Below are 21,154 nucleotides of genomic sequence, written 5' to 3'. Positions count from 1 at the left end.
CGTTAGGACTCGGTTCTCTGATCTGTAAAATGGGCATAATGAAATCTGCCCCGCCTTCCTCTTATCAGGAGAACAGATGGAGATAAGGTATAGGAAGTTGCTGTACATGGACTGTCAATTAGGACATGTGGATCCCCTCGGTCTTGGGATTCAAGAAGCAAGAGTAAATGAGCTCAAGGATGAGAGTTGTGGGGTACCCCTCTCCTCCACCAAAAGGTCTTAAGAGCCCACAGGGAGCAGTGACCAAGTTTTCCCTGCGACCACAGTAGTGCTACTGGGAGGCTTCCGAGGACTGCACTCTCCACATCACAGAGCATACTTCACCGGGAAGAAATTCTCGGGGCACGAAACAGATTTATTTTCATTGTGAAATCGTCCGTCTGCTATGCAACAACAAATTAAGCTCTGGGTGACTATTCCCGTAAAACACGTCCTGTGCTCAGCGCTGCTATTATGGGGTGGATCGCCGAGGTAAAGAATCAATTAAAACTCTGACACATTAAATGGAGCTCAAAGACCTGTTTCACAGGTTTCCCCAGAGGAAAATAATCACGTTGCATTATGCTTTGGGAGCCGATCGAGGCAAGAGTCCTGAGACAGGTTCTGGGGTTTACCAGACAGACTGCGGCCTTTCTAAGTCATTCTCGAAGCGCCACTCGCAGCGTTAGGGCATTCCACGCTCCCTTCGTCCCGGGGCACCATGGTCGAGCAAGAGGGATTATCGTCCTGCGGGCATCCTTCTCCGGAAAACCGTAAGTTTCCTGGAAACAAAGCATTTAAAGAAATGGTGGAAATATTGCGGTGTTTGCATTCACGCCCATTCTGGAATGGAAGCAAATGTCAAGCAAGGAAAACCAGAGGCCTAATAAAACTGAATATCCTTTCTATTTTTATAATAGGGCTTTGCCACCCAAAGGGGGGTCATGGTTTAGAAGGTCTGTTTCCAGAGAAGTTCTAGGATTTCAAGGGAAGCCTCACAAGAGAAAAGGAGAAAGAAGAAAGAAAGAAAGAAAGAAAGAAAGAAAGAAAGAAAGAAGGAAGGAAGGAAGGAAGGAAGGAAGGAAGGAAGGAAGGAAGGAAGGAAGGAAGGAAAGAAAGAAAGAAAGAAAGAAAGAGTTAATGCTAGAATGGGAATAATGGGAATAACGTTTGTGGTCGCACTGCTCAAACCATGTTTCCATGACAGCCGGTAGGAATGTTAACGTTAAGAACCTCGTGTGTGCTGGGCTAAGTCAGACATCTGTGTAAACCATCTTCGATCTCAGTGCCTGAGTAACTTCTGTGCCTCAACCTGAAAGAGGAGAAGAGATGTGGAAGTTCAGGCGGTGTCTTTTCAGCAGTGTGGCCTGCAAATGAGCTTCACAGCAATAAAGAACCGGACGAGGCCAAAGCAAGGCGAGTGTCAGCAGTGACCATTGCCCAGGGGACAGGTTGCGGCCTGCCAGCGCCACAGGCGTGGCAGGAAACGGTCGGGGGCGGGGGGGGGGGGGGGGGACCCAGCTAACCCCTGACTTTAGGGGCTCACTCAAAAGCAGAGAAAAGGCAACGCGAGGGTGCAGTGTAAATGTCCCACTTGCTTTTAAGATATTTTCCCCCCAGGAAAGCGAGAGAGACAGAAAGAAAAGGAAACTCGGAGGGTTAGGACAAGACGAAGCCTGCCCTTGACGTGCTCGGCTTTGGTTCAGAACAGGACATTTTTCAGAGGAAATGCTCTCATGGTGCAGGAATCCGTTCGGTTAGGAATGTAAACTGTGTGACAACTCTGTCACGAAGTCAACCGCCAGTAGCTCTGCTTCTTCCTTTTTTCAGGATGAGGAGGTGAGAAGGAGGTGGGATACCCTCTTTTTAATCAAGCGCGCTACTCACTAGAACTTTTCATAAAGAAAGACCTTTTGTTCTTTGCTCACGTTGCTGCCTCCATCCTTAAGTTCCCCTTTATTGCTTGGGGGCGGGGGGGGGGGGGAGAAAACTTTTTTACAGAATAATATGTACCGGGTGCACAAATGCTTTCCTAATCTTTGTGGAACAGAGGTCTCTCACAGCTACTGAGGGGAGCTCAGAATGTGCTGGCACCTTGGGATCTTGGGGTCTTGCCAAGGTCCTTGGGGCTGCAGGAATAGAGGGTGCCCTGCATTCTGGCCTCCCTCTCAACTCTGTCTCCTCAAAGGGGTACCCCAACCCCATTGAGTTCACAGGAAAAACAGTGCCCATTGCTTTAAAGGAAACCAAAAAATTGAGTATCACTAAAATATGCAACCTTTTCATTCGACCGAGAAAGGACTCTAACTTGCCAGAGAATTATAATGAGTTAGCTAAAGGCAAATCAGCAATAGACGCCAGGCATATGGATGACTGGTTCTAACTGGTTCTACTACACTGGTGTTCCCTTCCCCTTGTCCAAAGGAGTCGGCAGGCTCTTCTTCACCTCACCCACTCTCCATCTCCACTTAGCTCGTTACTCATATTCAAAGCTTTACCGCATACACCACATTTTCCTCAAGGATAAAACTGTATTTAGTCCTCCTAGAGTCAATCCAGTTCCACAAATATTTTATTTTATTTAAGATTTTATTTATTTATTCATGAGAGACACGGGGGTGGGGGGTTGTGCGGGCAGAGACACAGGCAGAGGGAGAAGCAGGCTCCATGCAGGGAGCCCGACGCAGGACTCGATCCCGGGACTCCAGGATCAAGCCCTGGCCCAAAGGCAGGCGCTAAACCACTGAGCCACCCCGGGATCCCACAAACATTTTACTGAGCACCTTCTCCATGAAGTCCTAGGCCCCCCTGAGATTCACAGATGAAGAAGACACAATCCCTGCTCTCAGATACGTATATAGCCTGTTATGATTTTTTTTTAATTTTTTTTAATTTATTTATTTATGATAGTCACAGAGAGAGAGAGAGAGAGGCAGAGACACAGGCAGAGGGAGAAGCAGGCTCCATGCACCGGGAGCCCGATGTGGGATTCGATCCCAGGTCTCCAGGATCGCGCCCTGGGCCAAAGGCAGGCACCAAACCGCTGTGCCACCCAGGGATCCCTAGCCTGTTATGATTAAAGGCATCTTCTAATTGTACTATGACAGAAATTCACCTGAATATATGGTGCTATTGAAACACAAGAGAAAGGAGAGGAAGACAGTCTGGCAGTTCCTCAAAACATTAAATATCGAATTATCATGTGACCCAGCAATTCCACTTTTAGGCCTATACCCAAAAGAATTGAAAACAGGTACTTAGACAAACACATGTATATGCTGCACTATTTACAATAGCCAAAGATGGAAGCAATCCAAATGTCCACCATCAATAGGTGAATGGGGAAACAAAATGTGGTATATTCATTCCATGGAATACTATTCAGCCATTAAAAAGAAATGATTTCAAGGGCACCTGGGTGGCTCAGTGGTTGAGCATCTGCCTTTGGCTCAGGGCATGATCCCGGGGTCCTGGGATCGAGTCCTGCATCGGGCTTCCTGCAGAGAGCCTGCTTCTCCCTCTGCCTGTGTCTCTGCCTCTCTCTCTCTGTCTCTTTTGTGAGTAAATAAATCTTGTTTTAAAAAATGGCATGAATTTCTAACACTGCCACCACCACAGCTGAGCCTCAAAAATTCTGCATTACTTAGAAGAAGCTAGACACAAAGTTCACTCATTGTATGATTCCATTTATGTAAAACATTCAAAATAGGGCAGCCTGGGTGGCTCAGTGGTTTAGCGCTTGCCTTTGGCCCAGGTTGTGATCCTGGAGTCCCAGGATCGAGTCCCACATCAGGCTCCCTGCATGGAGCCTGCTTCTCCCTCTGCCTGTGTCTCTGCCTCTCTCTCTCTCTCTCTCTCTCTGTCTCTCATGAATAAACAAAATCTTTTTTAAAAAATTCAAAATAGATAAATCCACAGAGACCGAAAGCAGATTGGGGATGGCCAGGAACTGGGGAGCAGGGCAACAGGGAGTGACTGCTTCATGGAATGCAAATGCTCTAAAACTAAAGGGTAGCAATGGACTGCACAACATTGCAAATGCACTAATGCTACTGAACTCTTCACTTTAAAATGGTTAGTTTTATATTCTGTAACTAAGAGGAGGGCTCTGAAGAACCCGGGAGGGAGCCAGGAAGCAAGCTTATAGAATCCATTGAGGATAGGCTCCTGCAAACTGGGGATATCTTTGAACTTCATCCTGGGAGAAGTGGGATAGTCAGTGAGGAATTTTAAGCAGGTGGATGACCTTTTAAACTGGACATTTGGGGGATGCCGGGTGGCTCAGTCGGGTGAGCATCTGACTCCTGGTTTCCACTCAGGTCATGATCTTGCGGTCATGAGAATGAGCCCCGAGTAGGGCTCCTCACTCTGCATGGAGTCTGCCTGAGATTCTCTGTCTCTCCCTTCACCTCTCCTCCCACTCCCGTGCTTGCTCTCTCTCTCTCTCTCTCTCTCTCCAAAATAAATTTAAAAAATCTTTAAAAACAAACAAACAAACAACCTAGACATTTTGAGTGGATGGCTGAGGGGCTGAACCCATGGAAACAGAATGTGCAGTCTGCTGGCCCAGGGAGAGAGCATAGCAGATATACCAGGATGCACACTACCTCCCTAATCATGTTTCAGTCAAGTGATTAAAACCATCTTCCACGAAATGTGAACTCAGAAACAGTAACTGGGAAGAAAAGTTGTGGGTGTTTTTTTAAACAGCTAAAGCCCCTATTTTTGCACATCCTACCACCTTTGGCATCCAACAGATTTTAACGTAAAATTAACCTGCTTCCTCTTTCTCTAAAGATTACTCATTAAAGACTTGTCTTTGAGCAAATACTTCACCGCAGAAGAAAGGCTGGTTTTGATGAAAGCAAATTGCAGTCTGAAAATAGGTTTAGAAAAGGAAGTATGATCCAAAATTAATACACTTATTTTCTCAGTCTCAATTTCAGCCATGGTACCATGTCAAGAAATACGGCATGCTGTAATTTTTTTAATTTAAATTCAATTTGCCAACATATAACACCCAGCACATATCCCATCAAGTGCCCTCCTTAATGCCCATCACCCAGTTACTCCATCCCCCCACCCACCTCCCCTTCTGCAATCCTTTTTTTTTTCCCAGAGTTAGGAGTCTCTCATGGTTTGTCTTCCTCTTTAATTTTTCCCTCCTTTCCTTCATGGTTCCTTTCACTATTTCTTATACTCCACATATGAATGAAACCATGTGATAATTGTCTTTCTCCGATTGACTGATTTCACTCAGCATTATACCCTCTAGTTCCATCCATGTAGAAGTAAATGATAGGTATTCATCCTTTCCGGTGGCTGAGTAATATTCTATTGTATATATACCACATCTTTATCCATTCATCCATCGAAGGACATCGTGGCTCCTTCCACAGTTTGGCTACTGTGGACATTGCTGCTATGAACATTGGGGTGCAGGTGTCCCATCATTTCACTACATCTGTACCTTTGGGGCAAATACCCAGTAGTACTGGCTGGGTCATAGGGTAGCTCTATTTTGAACTTCTTAAGGAACCTCTACACTGTTTTCCAGAGTGGCTGCACCACTTTGCATTCCCATCAACAGTGCAAGAGGGTTCCCCTTCCTCCACATTCTCACCAACATTTGTTGTTTCCTGTCTTGTTAATTTTAGCCATTCTCACTGGTGTGAGGTGGCATCTCATTGTGGTTTTGATTTGTATTTCCCTGATAGCAAGTTGTGCGGAGCATTTTTTCATGTCTGTTGGCCATGTGTATGGCGTCTTTGGAGAAATGTCTGTTCACGTCTTCTGCCCATTTTATGACTGGATTGTTAGTTTCTTGGGTGTTAAGTTTTGATAAGTTCTTTATAGATCTTGGATACTAGCCCTTTATCTGATATGTCATTTGCAAATATCTTCTCCCATTCTGTAGGTTGTCTTTTATTTTGCTGACTGTTTCTTTTACTGTGCAGAAGCTTTTTATCTTGATGAAGTCCCAATAGTTCATTTTTGTTTCTCTTGGCTTCGTAGATGTGTCTCGCAAGAAGTTACTATGGTCAAGTTCAAAAAGGTTGTTGCCTGTGTTCTCCTCTAGGATTTTGATGAACTCTTGTCTCACATTAGGTCTTTCATCCATTCTGAGTCTATGTTTGTGTCTGGTGTAAGAGAATGATCTAGTTTCATTCTTCTGCATGTAGCTATCCAATTTTCCCAACACCATTTATTGAGGAGATTGCCTTTTTTTCATTGGATATTTTTTCCTGTTTTGTTGAAGATGAGTTAACCATAGAGTTGAGGGTTCATTTCTAGGTTCTCTATTCTGTTCCATTGATCTATGTGTCTGTTTTTGTGCCAGTACCATACTGTCTTGATGATTATAGCTTTGTAATACAGCTTGATGTCAGGCATTGTGATGCCCCCAGCTTTGGTTTTCTTTTTCAACACTCCTCTATTTGGGGTCTTTTCTGGTTCCAAACAAATCTTAGGATTATTTGTTCCAACTCTGTGAAGAAGTCCACAGTATTTTGATAGGAGTTGCACTGAATGTGTAAATTGCCCTGGGTAGCATAGACATTTCCACAATATTTATTCTTCTAATCCATGAGCATGGAATGTTTTTCCATATCTTTGTGTCTCATGCTGTAACTTTTTAAAGGTAGTCAAATGGGATTTCTGTGTACAGAGAATAAACATTTGAATGAAGCCACAAGGAAAATCTGATCTACTCCATGCTCACCAAATACTAAATTGAATGTGACCTATTGGGACCATACAGAATCCATCTAACTGAACTTTAGAGGAAATTCAAAAGGTCTTGATCTTGTAGTTAGTGTATCTGCCAGTCAGCTTCCCCTTGTCTTTTTAGAGTGACCAATGGTTCCAAAGAAAGCCCCAGGAGGGAGGGGTTTCCCAGACCCCAGACTTCCAGTACTGAAGCCAGAACATTTGGGTACCTGGTTTCACTGCACCCACAACCCCTTCCAAAATTCTTTTTTTTTAAGATTTTATTTATTTATTTATGAGAGACAGAGAGGCAGAGACACAGGCAGAGGGAGAAGCAGGCCCCGTGCAGGGAGCCTCATGTGGGACTCGATCCCGGGACTCCAGGATCACGCTCTGGGCCTAAGGCAGGTGCTAAACTGCTAAGCCACCCAGGGATCACCCCCTTCCAAAATTCTATCTTCTGGGCCGGATTGTTTACAGTTGGAAAGTAAAAAATAAATAAATTAATTAATTAATAATAATAAATAATAATAATAACAGCAGTGAAGAAGAGAGAGGGAAAGATGGGCATCATTTGGCATCCATCATGTAGAAAGAGCAAGAATGCAGGAAGTCAGTAGGGTGCAGCTGTCAAGGCTGCAGTGCATTCCACAGGAGCTCCGAGACTCGAGCTTCACACGTGTGCCATGATAACCACGTGACTTTCACGCAGGCTGCAAGGGAATGTCTTCTCACCCTCCAACTCACTCACTGAGCAAACGTCTACCGAGGTCCTTACTTACCATGCATGTGCCAGGCTTGGGATCAGGTGTTGGGATCCGGAGATGAAGATGTGTTAGGCTGGCCTCAGGAGTTGCTCACAGGCCAGAGGCCAAGTAGAGGAGATGCACTAAGTGACCATCAGGTCTAACACCATGTAATTAATAATTAGAGCTCCCAGCTTCCAAGAACCAGACATTTATATAGATTGTCTGTCATTCTCAAGGTAGGTAAGATTTTCCCCATTTTAAAGAAAAAAAAATAAAAACTGAAACTCAGATTTGCAGAACTTGCTCAGGGCCACCCAGCTGGCAGCAGCAGAGGCAGGCTGTAATCCAACATTTTGAGCAAGTTTCCCTTGATCTCCAAAGCTCTGTCCATTCTACTATTCTCAGGTCCCTTTTCAGTGTGACCAAGGTTAAGATCAAGATCATTCTGATTCCTGACCTACTTACTCCAGCCTATCTTCGTCTTCCATCAGAGAGCAGCTATGTCTGCCCTTTGAATTGATAGCAAAAGTGCTGAGTTTTAACTATTCATGCTAATGACAGAGGCAGGGTGGAGGTTGAAAAGCTAGATATTTATGCATAATTAGCAGACAATTGGAAACTGTTATGAGAGGTTGGATCAAGACAGCATGCAGAGAAGAACGATGAGGGGGATCCCTGGGTGGCGCAGCGGTTTGGCGCGGGCCTTTGGCCCAGGGCACGATCCTGGAGACCCGGGATCGAATCCCACGTCGGGCTCCCGGTGCATGGGGCCTGCTTCTCCCTCTGCCTGTGTCTCTGCCTCTCTCTCTCTCTCTGTGACTATCATAAATAAATAAATAAAATTAAAAAAAAAAAAAAGAACGATGAGGCTTCAACGCTATTGGAATTGGCCCTGATTTTCTTGGGGAAGACACTCAAGTCACAAGCAACAAGAGAATCAACAAAGTGGACTTCATCGAATAAAAAACTTTTTTCCATCAAAGGACACAATCAACAGAGTGATAAGGTAGCTGATAGAATGAGAAAAGATATTTGAAAATTACATCTGACAAAACATTGATATCGAGAATATAAAAAGAATGACAAAAACACAAACAACCAGATTCAGGTAAAGTACTAGAACAGACATTTCTCCAAGGAAGATATACAAATGATTAATAAGCACATGAACAGATGCTCAACTTCGCTAATCATTAGGGAAATGAAAATCAAGAACTCTAATGGGATACCACTCCATATTTGTTAGGATGACTATATTATCAAAAACAAAACAAAACTAAGAGAACAACAAGTGTGGGCAAGGCTGTGGAGAAATTTGAATCCTTGTGCACCACTGTGATGTAAACTGGTGCAGCTGCTATGGGAAACAGTATGGCAGTCCCTCAGAAAATTAAAAATAGAATTACTACATGATCCAGCTATTCCACTTCTGGCTATATACCCAAAAGTATTAAAAGAATTGGAAGCAGGGACATGAAGAAATATTTGTACACCCACGTTCACAGCAGGAGTATTTACAATAGTCAAAAAGTGGAAAGAAATCCAGGCATCCTTGATAAACAAAATGCGTATATACATACAATAGATACTATTCAGTCTTTAAAAAAAAAAAAAAAGAGAGAGAGAGAAAGAAAGAAATTCCAACACAGGGCATGACTTGCATAAAACTTGAATACAATATGCTAAGTGAAATAAGCCAGTCACAAAAGGGGCAAATACTGTATAATTCCACGTAGGGTAGTGAAATCCATAGAGACAGAAAGTAGAAGGGTAGTTGCCAGGCACTGTTGGAGAGGAAGGAATGGAAGTTGGTGTTTCATGGGTACAAACTTTCAGTTTGGGAAGAAGTAAAAGTTCTAGAGTGGGAAGGTGGTGCTGGTTGCACAAAAATGCAATACACTTCATGCCATTGAACTATATAATACCTAAAAACAGTTAAAATGGTAACTTTCATATAATATATATTTAACCACAATTTTTAAAAGATGGCATTCAAAGGACGTGCATCTACAGACTCAAATTCCACTTCAAGTTCTATTTAGTGATGGAAAAAATATAATGTATAGAAAGTGTACCAATATTAATAGAATAGTTCAATTTTTATACTTACATAGACTGTTGAAATCACCACTCAGATCAAAATAAACATCCAGCCCTCCAGAAGGCTCCCCACCCTAAAGATAGTCACCATTCTGCCCTTCAACATCATAGATTTGTTTCAACTGTTTTTGAACCTCATACAAATGGAACCAGAAATTACAATGCTTCCTTGCATCTGGCTTCTTTTTGATCAATTTATCTCTTTGAGATTCATCCTCTTTATTGTGTGTAGCAGTTTGTCCTTTTTCATTGATACATAGTTTTCCATTGTAGAAATATATCACAATTTGTTTTTTATGCTACGATTAATGAATATTTGAGTTTTTTCAGTTTGCTAAGAATATTCATATACGTGTCCTTTGATGAACATAGGAATGTGCTTGTCTTTGGTATACACAGTGGCATGTTTGGACATAGATTTACTTATGTTTAACTTTAGTAAATACTGCCAGTTTTCCAAAGTGGTTGTAGCCACAAGAATTCCCGTTGCTCTATATCCTCGTTAACATTACCTTTATTAATACTTTTAATCATATCAAGAGATGGGGTGGGGAAGGATGGAGGATCACGTGGGGGTCTTATCCCTAGTTTTACTGAGAAATAATTGACATACATCACTGTATAAGTTTTTGGTTTTTTTTTTTTTTTTGGTTGGTTGGTTGGTTGGTTGTTTTTTTGTGTTTGTTTTTATGGGGGGGGGCAGTGGGAGGGGGAGAAGGAGAGAGCGAATCTTAAGCAGATTTCAGGCCCAGTGCAGAGCCGGGGGTCGATCTCACAACCCTGAGATCATGACCTGAGCCAAAATCAAGAGTTGGACACTTAACTGACTGAGCCACCCAAATAATCCATCACTGGATAGGTTTAAGGCATATAGCATGATGTTTGATGTACCTACAGTATGAAATGATTACTACAATACGTTCAGCTAACACACATCTTCTCCTAAAATTCAATTTTAAAAAAGAAAAAAGGAAGAAAAAAAAGACAAAAAAAATTTTCTCCTTGAGATGAGAATGCTTAGGATCTATTCTCTTAATGTCTTTCCTATATATCCTACAGCACTGTTGGCTACAGTGATCATGTTGTACACTACATCCCTAATATTTATTTATTACCAGAAGTTTGTACCTTTTGACTCCTTTCCTCCAACTACTGCTCCCTGCACTGTCCACCTCTGATAACAGCTCTGATCTTTTTTCTATGAGTTTGTTGTTGTTGTCCCTTATCAATAACTTTTTTAACTAACAGATTTTCTCTTGAGCAGTTATAGTTACAGAGTTCCCATACATCCCCTCAGAGGATCATAAGGTTTTAACTTGCATTAGCCAAATAAATAATGATACTGAGCACCTATTCATAAGCAACTGACATTTGGATATCCTCTTTTCTGAAACAATCATTGCTATTTTTAAAATTAGATCGTATGTCCTTTGTTTATTGATTTGTGAGAGCTCTTTATATATGCTGAGTATGAGTCGTTCGTCAGATATATGTGTATTGCTAATATTTTCGACTAGTCTGTGGTTTGCCTTCTCTGTTAATAGTACTTACGATGCATAGAAGTCATTCATGTTAATGAAATCCAATGTATCAAGCTTTTCTCTTATGGTTTATACTTTTTTGTATCCTATTTTTAAAAATCTTTGCATACCTCCCAAGATCACGAAGATATTCTGCAATGCTTCCTTTTAGAATATTTATTATTTCATCTTTCACATTTATATTTATGGTCCATCATGAATGTTTGTACATTATGTGAAGGGTGCAGTTTCTTCATTTTCTTTTCCTTTTTTTGAAAGTTGATGCTTTCTTCATTGATTTACTGTTGAACATTTGGCATAAATCAAATGACCATATATGGATGAGAATGTTACTGGGCTCTATTTTATTTCATTGGCCTATTTGTTTATCCAGGTATCACACTCTCTTAATTTCTGTAGCTTTATAATAAGTTTATACCTGGTAGTGGAAATCCTCAGCTATGTTAATCTTCTTCGATAATGCCTTGGCTATTCTACGTCCTTTGCTTCCATATAAATTTTAAAACAAACTTGCCAATATCCACTTTAAAAAAAAAAAAAAAGAAAGCTTCCTGGAAGTTTTATTGAGTTTGCATTAAGTCTGTAGATTCATTTAAGGGAAATTCATATCCTATCCATCCTATGTCTTCCAACTCATGAACATGGTTTATCCCTCAATTTATTTCATTTTTCTTTAATTTATCTCAGGAATGTTTTATGGTTGGCTGTATACTGGTCTTCAAAATCTTTCATTGGAGTCCTTCCTAGTTCTTTTGTGTTTCCTGTATTACAAATTGTATTGTAAAAATTTTTTCTAGTTGTTTGCTGCTAGTATGTAGAGGTATAAACGTGTTTTGTACATCGACCATCGATTCAGCTCCCTTGCCAATTTACTTATTTAATACTTTATATTAGATTTCCTTACATTCAAAACATACAATCTGTGAATAAATACATTTTATTTCTTCCTTCCCAAGATTCATGTCTTTTTAAAAAATGTCTTAATAAAGTACAGGCTTCCATGAAATAAAACTGGCCAATTTTCATTATACAATTTCATGAGTTTTGACAAATGTATACAGTCATGTAGCCATTGAGATGTGGCATTTGGCTGATATTTCCATCAGCCAAAAAGTCCTCTCAAGGGCCTCCTTGCAAAAAAGATTGGAAAAAAAAAAACAGATATACTGTTTGCCCCTTCCTGGGCACAGAGCAGAAAGCTTGAGTTAAGTAGCATAGGGTTGCAGAACACAAGGCAGCTAGATTCTCCGGAAGAAGAGTGGGAGGTGAAGCTTCTCCACGAGTTAGTCTTCAATCCTACTTGCACGCTAAAATCGGCTCTTAAAATACTGCAGCCTGGACCCAACCCCCAGAGAGCCTGATTTACTTCATCTGTGTTGGAGCCCAGGCACTGGGGATCTTTTCAAATAGACAAGGTGATTCTCATGTGCAACCAACGCTAAGAACTTAGTAGGCTAAAGGCAGATGGAAGACAACTTTTTTAAATTGTAAAAACCATATGGCAGCTGTCACTGAGGGAAATTACTTAAGAGGAGAAGAAGCATACGTAATCCTGTCTTTGTTGCACAGCAAATATTCTCAACATGCAGACATATTTTTGCACAACTGTGCTCACTGTGGTGATGCAATTTTACTTCGTTATTTACCATTTATAATGAATTTCTTGCTTATATCCCTTCATAAGGGTAGTGGTTCTGAGTGTGGGCTTTGGAGTTAGACACACCTGGATTAAAATCTAAGATTTTTGACTTGCCAGCTGTGGGTCTCCAGCAAACCGTTCAATATACTTGAACTTCATAGACTACTTGAGAGGTAGGAAGAATGGTACCTACCTCATAGGTTCATTATGAGGATGGGTGTTTGTAAAGAAACAACAGGAGAACGACTTGCCGACTTTGGGCTCTCTATGAATGGTTGCTGTTACCACCATTGGAACGAGTGAGGTTATCGACTGAATGGAACGCTATTCTAGGGCAGTAAATGTAAATAGACCAAGGGCTTGGGAGATAAAGGAAAGGATCTCATTTCCCCTCAGCAATAAAGACTCAGGCATCGTGAGGAGTTACGTGCGTGTGTGTGTGTGTGTGTGTGTGTGTGTGTGTGTGTGTGTGTGTACATGAAAGAGCTAGGAGTCCAGGGCTCTGTGGGGTTCAGTTCCCATGGTTGAGCATGATTCTAGGGGAGGGAAAATTGAAGAGGGCCCCTGGACCACTTGTTTCAATGGCAACACCAGACACCCACAAGAGCCATTTAGAATGGAATGCAGAGGCCCTTTGGGCAAATTCTCTGGTTTTCTCTCCTTGAGGCTAGAGAACCATACTGACTCCAAGGAGGACAGAGGAAACATCCCTGGGGTCTTGGACTTATCACAGGAGGTCAGGCCCTGAGGGTGAAAGAAAAGCATTCTTATGTCAGGCAAATGGGGTGGGAGTATCAGGTCATTCAATCTGACAGTTAAAAATAATAGGAGCACCTGGGTGGTTCAATGGTTGAGCATCTGCCTTGGGCTCAGGGTGTGATCCTGGGGTCCTGGGATTGAGTTCCACGTTGGGCTCCTTGAAGGGATCCTACATCTCCTTCTGCCTCTTTCTCTGCCTGTGTCTCTGCATCTCTCTCTGTGTCTCTCATGAATAAATGAAATCTTTTTTAAAAAATAAAATTAATAATAATAATAATATAGCAGTCCCTAGGTGGCTCAGTCAATTGAGCATCCCACTCTTAATTTCAGCTCAGGCAACGATCTCAGGTTCGTGAGATGGACCCCCCTCCCCGCGCCCCCCCACCTCCCCTCTCCATCAGGCTCTGTGCTCAGCAGGGAGTCTGCTTGAGGATTCTCCCTCTCCATATGCCCCTTCCCTGACTCATGCACTCATGCTCTCTCTCTCTCAAATAAATAAATCTTAAAAATATAATAACAATATACATTCACGGAGAGGACCATTCCAGGCACTCCAATCAATTCAATTAAATTAAGCACTTAAAAAATTTTTTTAAAAATAAATTAAGCACTTACTCCTCACAACAGTCTTATGAAGTAGGTATTGTTAGTAACCTTGTTTTACAGATGAGGAAATTGAGGCATAGAGCAGTTAAGTAAACGTGCCCAAGGTTACACAGAAAATAGTAGAGTCAGGATTGAAAACGCAGAGATGATGCTCTTAACTACCCGCGTACCCCAAGCCAATGAAGTGAGACATATTAGTTACACTATAATTGTAAACGGTCTTTGGAAAGATCCCATATCCTGATTTGCTCAGACTGTTCTCTTTTCATTTCTTATTTTCCGCTTTCAGCTGAAATAAGCATCCTCATGCATCTAGCTTCTCTCGTCTGTCGGAAGTCTCCTAGGATCACTTTCTGTAAATGGCATTACTTGCTCCAGCAGGATAAAGTATGCTATGGTTGTTCCTACATATTGTTGTAGCGTTTACCAAACAGGCTGCACCATTTGACAATGTCACCACCACCTCAAGCAGCACGGTTGGAATTATTTGTATAAATGAATATACATTTGAAATATATATATATATAAATATTTTTTTTTAATTGGAGAACTTAAAAAAGCTGGAAATTTGCAGCAGAGGCTTGCTGATCAGCTGTGCTTCTGGGAGTTTCCCTTTATTCAAGGCGCCTTTATTCACCTCACCTGAATTTGAACCATCGTCCCCTATCAGGCCAGGCCCTGGACTTCCAAACCACCTGGAACTTTGGAAGGGGAGGGGGCACACGCTTCTGATCTTTTGCCTACAGCATGCACCAAATGCCACAATATTTTTTGGCCAGGTTCTCTTTCCCACTTTTCAAACTGGCTTTCCTGAACAAACTGGGATGACTTTTAAGCCAGGCTCGCTGTCCCCTTGGTCACTGAAACCAGCACCTCCTAGACTGTATGTGTCTACAAAACACCTGAGATCTCGTCAAAACTAAGATTGTGGTTCAGTGCATCTGGGCAGCCCGACAAGTCCCAGGTGGTGCTAATGCTGCTGGTCCAAAGAGCTTAACTCCTTTATCTCTTAGATAAACCAGACAGCAAAGACAACCCAGACAATCCGCACCAGAGCCGTCTAACTCCAGCTCTGCCTCTGACAACCTGCAGGGCCTCTCTGAGCCTCAATTTTCCCATCTGTACAATGAGAGGATGACAGTAGACACTCTCTGAGTCCTTTCTATGATTTTCATCTCGATCTTGGATTTCTTGAGCCCGTTCATGTTATTTTTCACATACTATTTACTCAACAAAGAATATTTAAGCTGCAGGGGGGAAGCACGGGCACCTTTTTAAAACACCAGCAACGGAAGAGCGAACAAGAGAGGCACAGTCCCTGCTCTCATGGGAGCGCAAGTGTACTGAGGAAGACGAGCAAATGGGAGTCGGAAATAGTTTGCTAAGTGTTTTGGGAGGAAGAGCTCAGGGCACCATGGTACCAAATAGAAAACAGATGTCACTGCGACCAGTGGGAGTCAGAGGAGAGCTCCCAAAGGAAATCATTACTGAGCTGACCCCAGAAGGAACAAGGTGGGATCAAGTGGGATCCAGGTGAAGCCAGGCATGGGAAGTGGGAAGTGTTCCCACTGTGTTCCAGGCAGATGGGAAGGCATAGCCAGCCAGCGTTCACTGGTTCCAAGCTCAGAGCTGCCCCTCTACTCCTGCTCCTCCCCAGCCTAGACTTTTCTGCAGGGGGCCCTCTCTCTTGTTGGTTCATTCATTCTTCTCACCATTCGTCAGCCATTCAGTAAGCCTGAACTGAGGGCCTTTGTGTCACACACTCGTCTGGGGGGCAGGAAGGGAATATAGAATGAGCAACCCCAGGTACCGTGCTTATTAGGATGAACGACACGTCCACAAGTAGCTGCCACACAACCCGAGGACCATCAGAGTGCAGGTGGCACCACGTCAGGGTGTAGAGGCTTCGGGCAACAACTGAAATTGTGTGGGCAGGACTTCTGAGTCTTGGAAAGCATGCAACAGGCCTGGCCTTTGCTTCGCGTCCTGGGGGCTTCTCCTGGGGGCGCCCTTGCTTGCTCACGGCTGGGTGCAGACCTAGGTGGCCTCTCCTTTCAAACCGCTGGCAGGGCTGCAATTGGACAGCAGAGGGCAGTGAAAGACTGCGCTTGAGCCAAGCTGCCTGGGGCTTGGCAATCCAGGAAAACGCTTTTGCAAAGGTTAGGCCGAGGAGGAAGTAGACAAAATCCAGAGAGGGGAAGACATGTGCCCAGGATAACACAACTGCTTAGTAGCAGAACAAGCACATTGCGCCAGGCCCATGCAATTTGCTCTGCAAGGTCCTAAATTTTCTAAGACTCTCAGTTTGTATAATTCAGGATGTTTCTAGAAATATTCTTCTTTTCCTTGTCCCCACCCCCCCCCCCCCCAGCATAATGTAGAGGCATAGTTTTGGTTTATAAACCTCTTGCAGATAAATACAAGATATAGAGGGGTGCCTGAGTGGCTCAGTAGGTTAAGCATCCGACTCGATTTCGGCTCAGGTCATGATCTCAGGGTGGTGAGACGGAGCCCTAGGTCAGGCTCTGCGCTGGGCACGGAGTCTGCTTAAGATTCTCTCCCTCTGCCTCTGTCCCTCTCTCACTAAAAAAAAAAAAAACAGCAACAACAACGACAAATACAATATATGTAAGTGCTTCCTCTTTCTTCCTGAATCTAAAGCTGGTGACACGCTCCCTGGGGAAAGTGCAGTGGTTTGGAGCATCGGCTCCCGAACAAGGCTGAGTTTGAAGGCAAGCTCTGCCTCTCCGTGGGTGCATTTCTTAACCGCTTCTCTGGATCCTAATGTTTAGAATCAGGCAATGATCGCACACATACCTCCCGAAGCTGAGGTCAGGGTTAAGTGAGCTGCTGGAAATGGAGTGCTCCGACAGTTCCTGGTCAGGAGCAATCATTCTGTCAACGGGTGCTCTTGTTTTCAGTCTCCTGGCCGAGGAGCACTGGTCAGCCACTGCACGCCACGCCCGTGTGGGTGAAGAGCCCAGCCATGTGTACTCGAGCCCTTGGAATCAACAGGCTTGCTCGGGTTCAAGTCCCAGTTGTGTCCTGTCATTTATGGGCTGTGCCACCAGGATGAGCAAGCCCCTTCACTGCCCCTGGGCCGCAGTCCCTCATTCCTCTAATAGGGCTGATAATATCGCCATTATTATTATTACTACTTCTGCTAATGCAGCAAGAATTCCTTTTAGTTCTGTTCAGCAGATATTTTCTCATGCCCTGTTATGCCCTGGGCCCAGTGCGGGGTCCCAGAAAGAAAGAGACGAGTAGGTCACAGCTATGTGTGCGAGGATCTAGTCGTTGAACAGGCTAGAAAGGCCGGTGATCGTACATATTACCAAAGACTATGATGAATATAAAGAAGGAGCACTAATGAGGGAGTTCCAGGAAGTCTTCCCGGAGAAGGTGGACTCTCAGTCGGCTTTTGAAGGATGAATAAGAGTTTGCCAGACTCGTCTTCCTTTAAAGACAATGGAGATATTTGTGGAGTCAGGAGTCCCAAATGGGAAGTGTGTTGCACATACCCGCCAGAGCTGCTCTTTTGTCTTAACCTCATGGACCAGCCCCCCTCCCCACACACACATTACTGCATGCAATCTCCCCTCTTTTCTCCCAGACAACCCTTGGAGCGTAGACCTGCTTTAGAAGGAGAGGAGTCCAGATCACAGAAGCTGGGAAAGAATGGGAGGTTCCCGGGCCACAGAGAACACTTGGAGGCAGGGGTACCCTGAGCAGCACCTGTCCCAGGCCCGCCCCCCACATCTCAAGACTCTGAGTTGGCTCCCAGCAGAGCGGGCACGAAGAGCTCAGCTTCTGTTCCTCCTCTCAGCAGACAAAGCAGACCTAACACTTCTGTCTCCACCTGAACTTCTATCTCATTCTTTTCCTGCCCACCCAAATTCTCCATGTCCCCTCTCCTGGGAAGCCTCTGTGTCCTGCCAGTGCTGGCACAGCGGTGCCCCCGGCACTTCCAACGTCACCCTGGGCCGCCACATCACCGCCCTGCATCCCGGGGCTCTGTCTCCCGTTAGGCTGCGAGCCCTCTCTAGGCAGGTACTGGGTCTAAGTCACTCTCCGTGTCCCCGGCTTCTGGCACCGAGCCCGGCTCGGAGGACCTCGCTCAGCAAACATGTTTGCTGAATTGAATTGAACTGAACTGAACTGGGCCCAGAATTCCTGACTCTTTCCAGTCACTGTTTTTGTTTTTCTGCCTTGGCAGGAAGCGGAGGGCACACTCCAAGAGGTAATTGACGAGCACGTAATAAACGAATTCTTTAGATGTCTGGATGGAGTCAGAGGAAATAAAGACAGCGAAGCCCCCGGAGGCCAGCTGCTGTGAGAAGCCGTGACTACCCCGGGCCTGCAGGGGTACAGGAAGGGAGCTGGCATAGAATCTGGGGAGAGCGGCAGCCAGCAGGGGGGCTGCCCAACAGGAGCCGTGGATATAGCGGCAGCCAAACCACAGCTTGGCGGGGGGGTGGGGGTGGGGGTCAATGCCCACCCTGGTGCCGGCCACAGAAGGCAGCCTGACTGGACACAGACTACAGCTACCGGTAAAAGCAAAGAGCAGATCTGGAGGGAGAAATGGGGAATATCCAGCACGAGTAGCTTCGCTCAAAATATGGCCCACATTGCATCAGCATCAGAAACCTTTCAGGGAACACCTGGGTGGCTCAGTCGATGAGCATCTGCATTCAGCTCAGGGCGTGAACCTGGGGTCCTGGGATCAAGTCCCACATTGGGCTCCCCGCAGGGAGCCTGCTTCTCCCTCTGCCTGTGTCTCTGCCCCTCTCTGTGTGTCCCTCATAAATAAATAAATAAATAAAACTCTTTTTTTTTTTTTTTAAAGAAACCTTTCAGAAGCTTGTTTCAAAAGCAGAGTCTTAGGCTCTGGCCCAGACCAACTAAATCAACATATCTATCCGTGGGGCCTGAGGATTTGTACTCTCAGAAAATACCTGAAGGTGACTGTAGAGATCACCTGGGGATCTCTGGAAGGTATGGAATTATGAGAATTTTGAATGCTGTTAATTCGTAACTTGAACCTACAGAATCAGGTTATTTTTTTATTTTATTTTTTTTAATTAATTAATTTATTTATTTGTGAGACACACAGAAAGAGGCAGAGACACAGGGAGAGGGAGAAGCAGGCTCCATGCAGGGAGCTAATGTGGGACTCGATCCTGGGACTCCAGAATCATGCCCTGAGCCGAAGGCAGACGCTCAACCGCTGAGCCACCCAGGGATCCCCCAGAATCAGGTTATGATACAAGGTCTAACAAAGCTGGTTTTCCATCTGCTACTTCCAGAGCACCAGGGGACTTCACTCGTTCATTACTGAGCATGGCCTGGGCTCCCTGGAGAGTTCTGGCCAGATGAAGTTGAAAAAGGATGGTCCCCGCGTGAATATCCTAGGAAAACCTCTTACATACATGTAGGGGTTCTTCTAGGACTTCCAAAGTCATTCCTACCATGTGCAGATGACTCTTCAGTGCGTCTGCAAGCAGCTCTGGGCAGGCAAAGTAACAAGCCAAACCCATGATTTCAACCACCATCACACCTTATGACACCCAAATACTTATTTCTCCTGAGTGTGGGTGTTCAGCTGCCTATGAGACATACATTTAGAGGCTCCCCAGGCCCCCTGCTGACCCACGTGACCCTAAGGGAACACATCTTCCTCCCCACCCCACCCCAAGGCTCCCAACCTCAGTGAGTGGTATCATCATGCGGCCTGTGTTTAAGCAGCAGCCTGGGGCCATCTCAACACTGCTCTCTCCAGGTACCAGGCGCCAGGTACCAGATACCTGGTCCATCCATTCAACCCCCTAACTCTCCCACTCCCTCACTTTTCTAGGTTTCTAGCAACACTCCAGGTCATCGAAATTTTCCCCCTGTATTCCTGTTATGACCGAATAAGCTCCCTTGCTCCTTCCCAAGCCACAACCACCGTCAGAGGGATCTTTTAAATACGTAAAATCTAAACATTTCACTCCCCTGCTTGGAATCTTCAGTGCTCCCCAGTGTCCTCAGGGCCTAGTCTAGACTCCTCACTGTAGCACACAAGGCTCTTCACACCTGGCCAGGCCTGAGTTTCTACCTCATTTCCCATCATTTCCCACACCCTCCCTGTCCTCCCCCCACACCGGGACACCCTCATCATGGATTTTAAGTTCATGCACTTGCTTAACCTTCCTCCCCAGAACGTTCTTCTCCTTTTTCTACCTGGTCAACTCCTCTTTGCCAATCAAAACTCAAGTGTCATCTTATCCTTGAAGTCTTTTTCTGAGCCACCAAGCTGGATTAGTCTGCACTGCCTTCTTATCTTGTTCTCATTTCTCTGACAGATCTTATCTCAGCACCTTGGAATAGTCTACTTATCTTTCTATTAATCTGTGATCTCTACTAGGACAAGATCTGCAATGCCTGATTTGCCTGTATATTTCAGGGCCCAGCACAGTGTCTTCCTTTTACCAATGGCAGGGTGTGGGGGTGGAATGGACAGATAAACTGAATTTACAATAGCCTCCTGCATGGAAAAAGATCTCCGGAGAGACAGGATCTAGGGAAGACTGCTTCATTAAATTAACTTATTGTGACCAGAGTTTCATCTGGACTCACAACTAGTGGGGTATACCATGCACTACACCAGGTTCTGTGCCAGTATCTCTTCCCTCAGGGACCTGTGACAGTAGAGGAGACATCACCTAAGTTAGGCTCATTCGGGTTGCAAGGAAAAGACCTACTTGGGTTTCTTGTCTTTCTTTTTTTATTTTTTTAAAGATTTTATTTATGTATTTGACACACAAAGAGAGAGCAGCAGGCAAAGGGAAAAGGAGAAGCAGGCTCCCCGCTGAGCAAGGAGCCCGATGAGGGGCTCGATCCCATGGGCCCAGGATCATGACCTGAGCTGAAGGCAGACGCTTAACTGACTGAACCACCCAGGGACCCCCATACTCAGGTTTCTTAGGTGCTGGTGTAAATGGCTACATTAAAATATTCCTTACAGGGATCCCTGGGTGGCGCAGCGGTTTGGCGCCTGCCTTTGGCCCAGGGCGCGATCCTGGAGACCCGGG

General features: G+C 44.5%; 1 protein-coding gene across 2 annotated transcripts in view; it reads left to right on the top strand.

The window, feature by feature from the left end:
- Positions 1-629: 629 nt before the first annotated feature.
- The window catches only part of PTPN3 (protein tyrosine phosphatase non-receptor type 3), a 143,685-nt gene continuing 123,160 nt past the window's right edge, over positions 630-21,154 (top strand). The window contains exon 1 of one of the 2 annotated variants that reach the window (XR_005367142.1): positions 630-752. Coding sequence is in view for 1 of the 2 variants with exons in the window: in XM_038553060.1 (XP_038408988.1) it covers positions 701-752 (52 nt within the window). In the remaining variant the exon portion in view is untranslated. The remainder of the gene's footprint in view (positions 753-21,154) is intronic. The other variant, XM_038553060.1, reaches the window with a different exon arrangement.

The sequence above is a fragment of the Canis lupus genome, chromosome 11 (assembly GCF_011100685.1).
Source record: "Canis lupus familiaris isolate Mischka breed German Shepherd chromosome 11, alternate assembly UU_Cfam_GSD_1.0, whole genome shotgun sequence".
Classification (NCBI taxonomy): Eukaryota; Metazoa; Chordata; class Mammalia; order Carnivora; family Canidae; genus Canis; species Canis lupus.
This window is presented reverse-complemented; position numbering and strand designations above follow the sequence as displayed.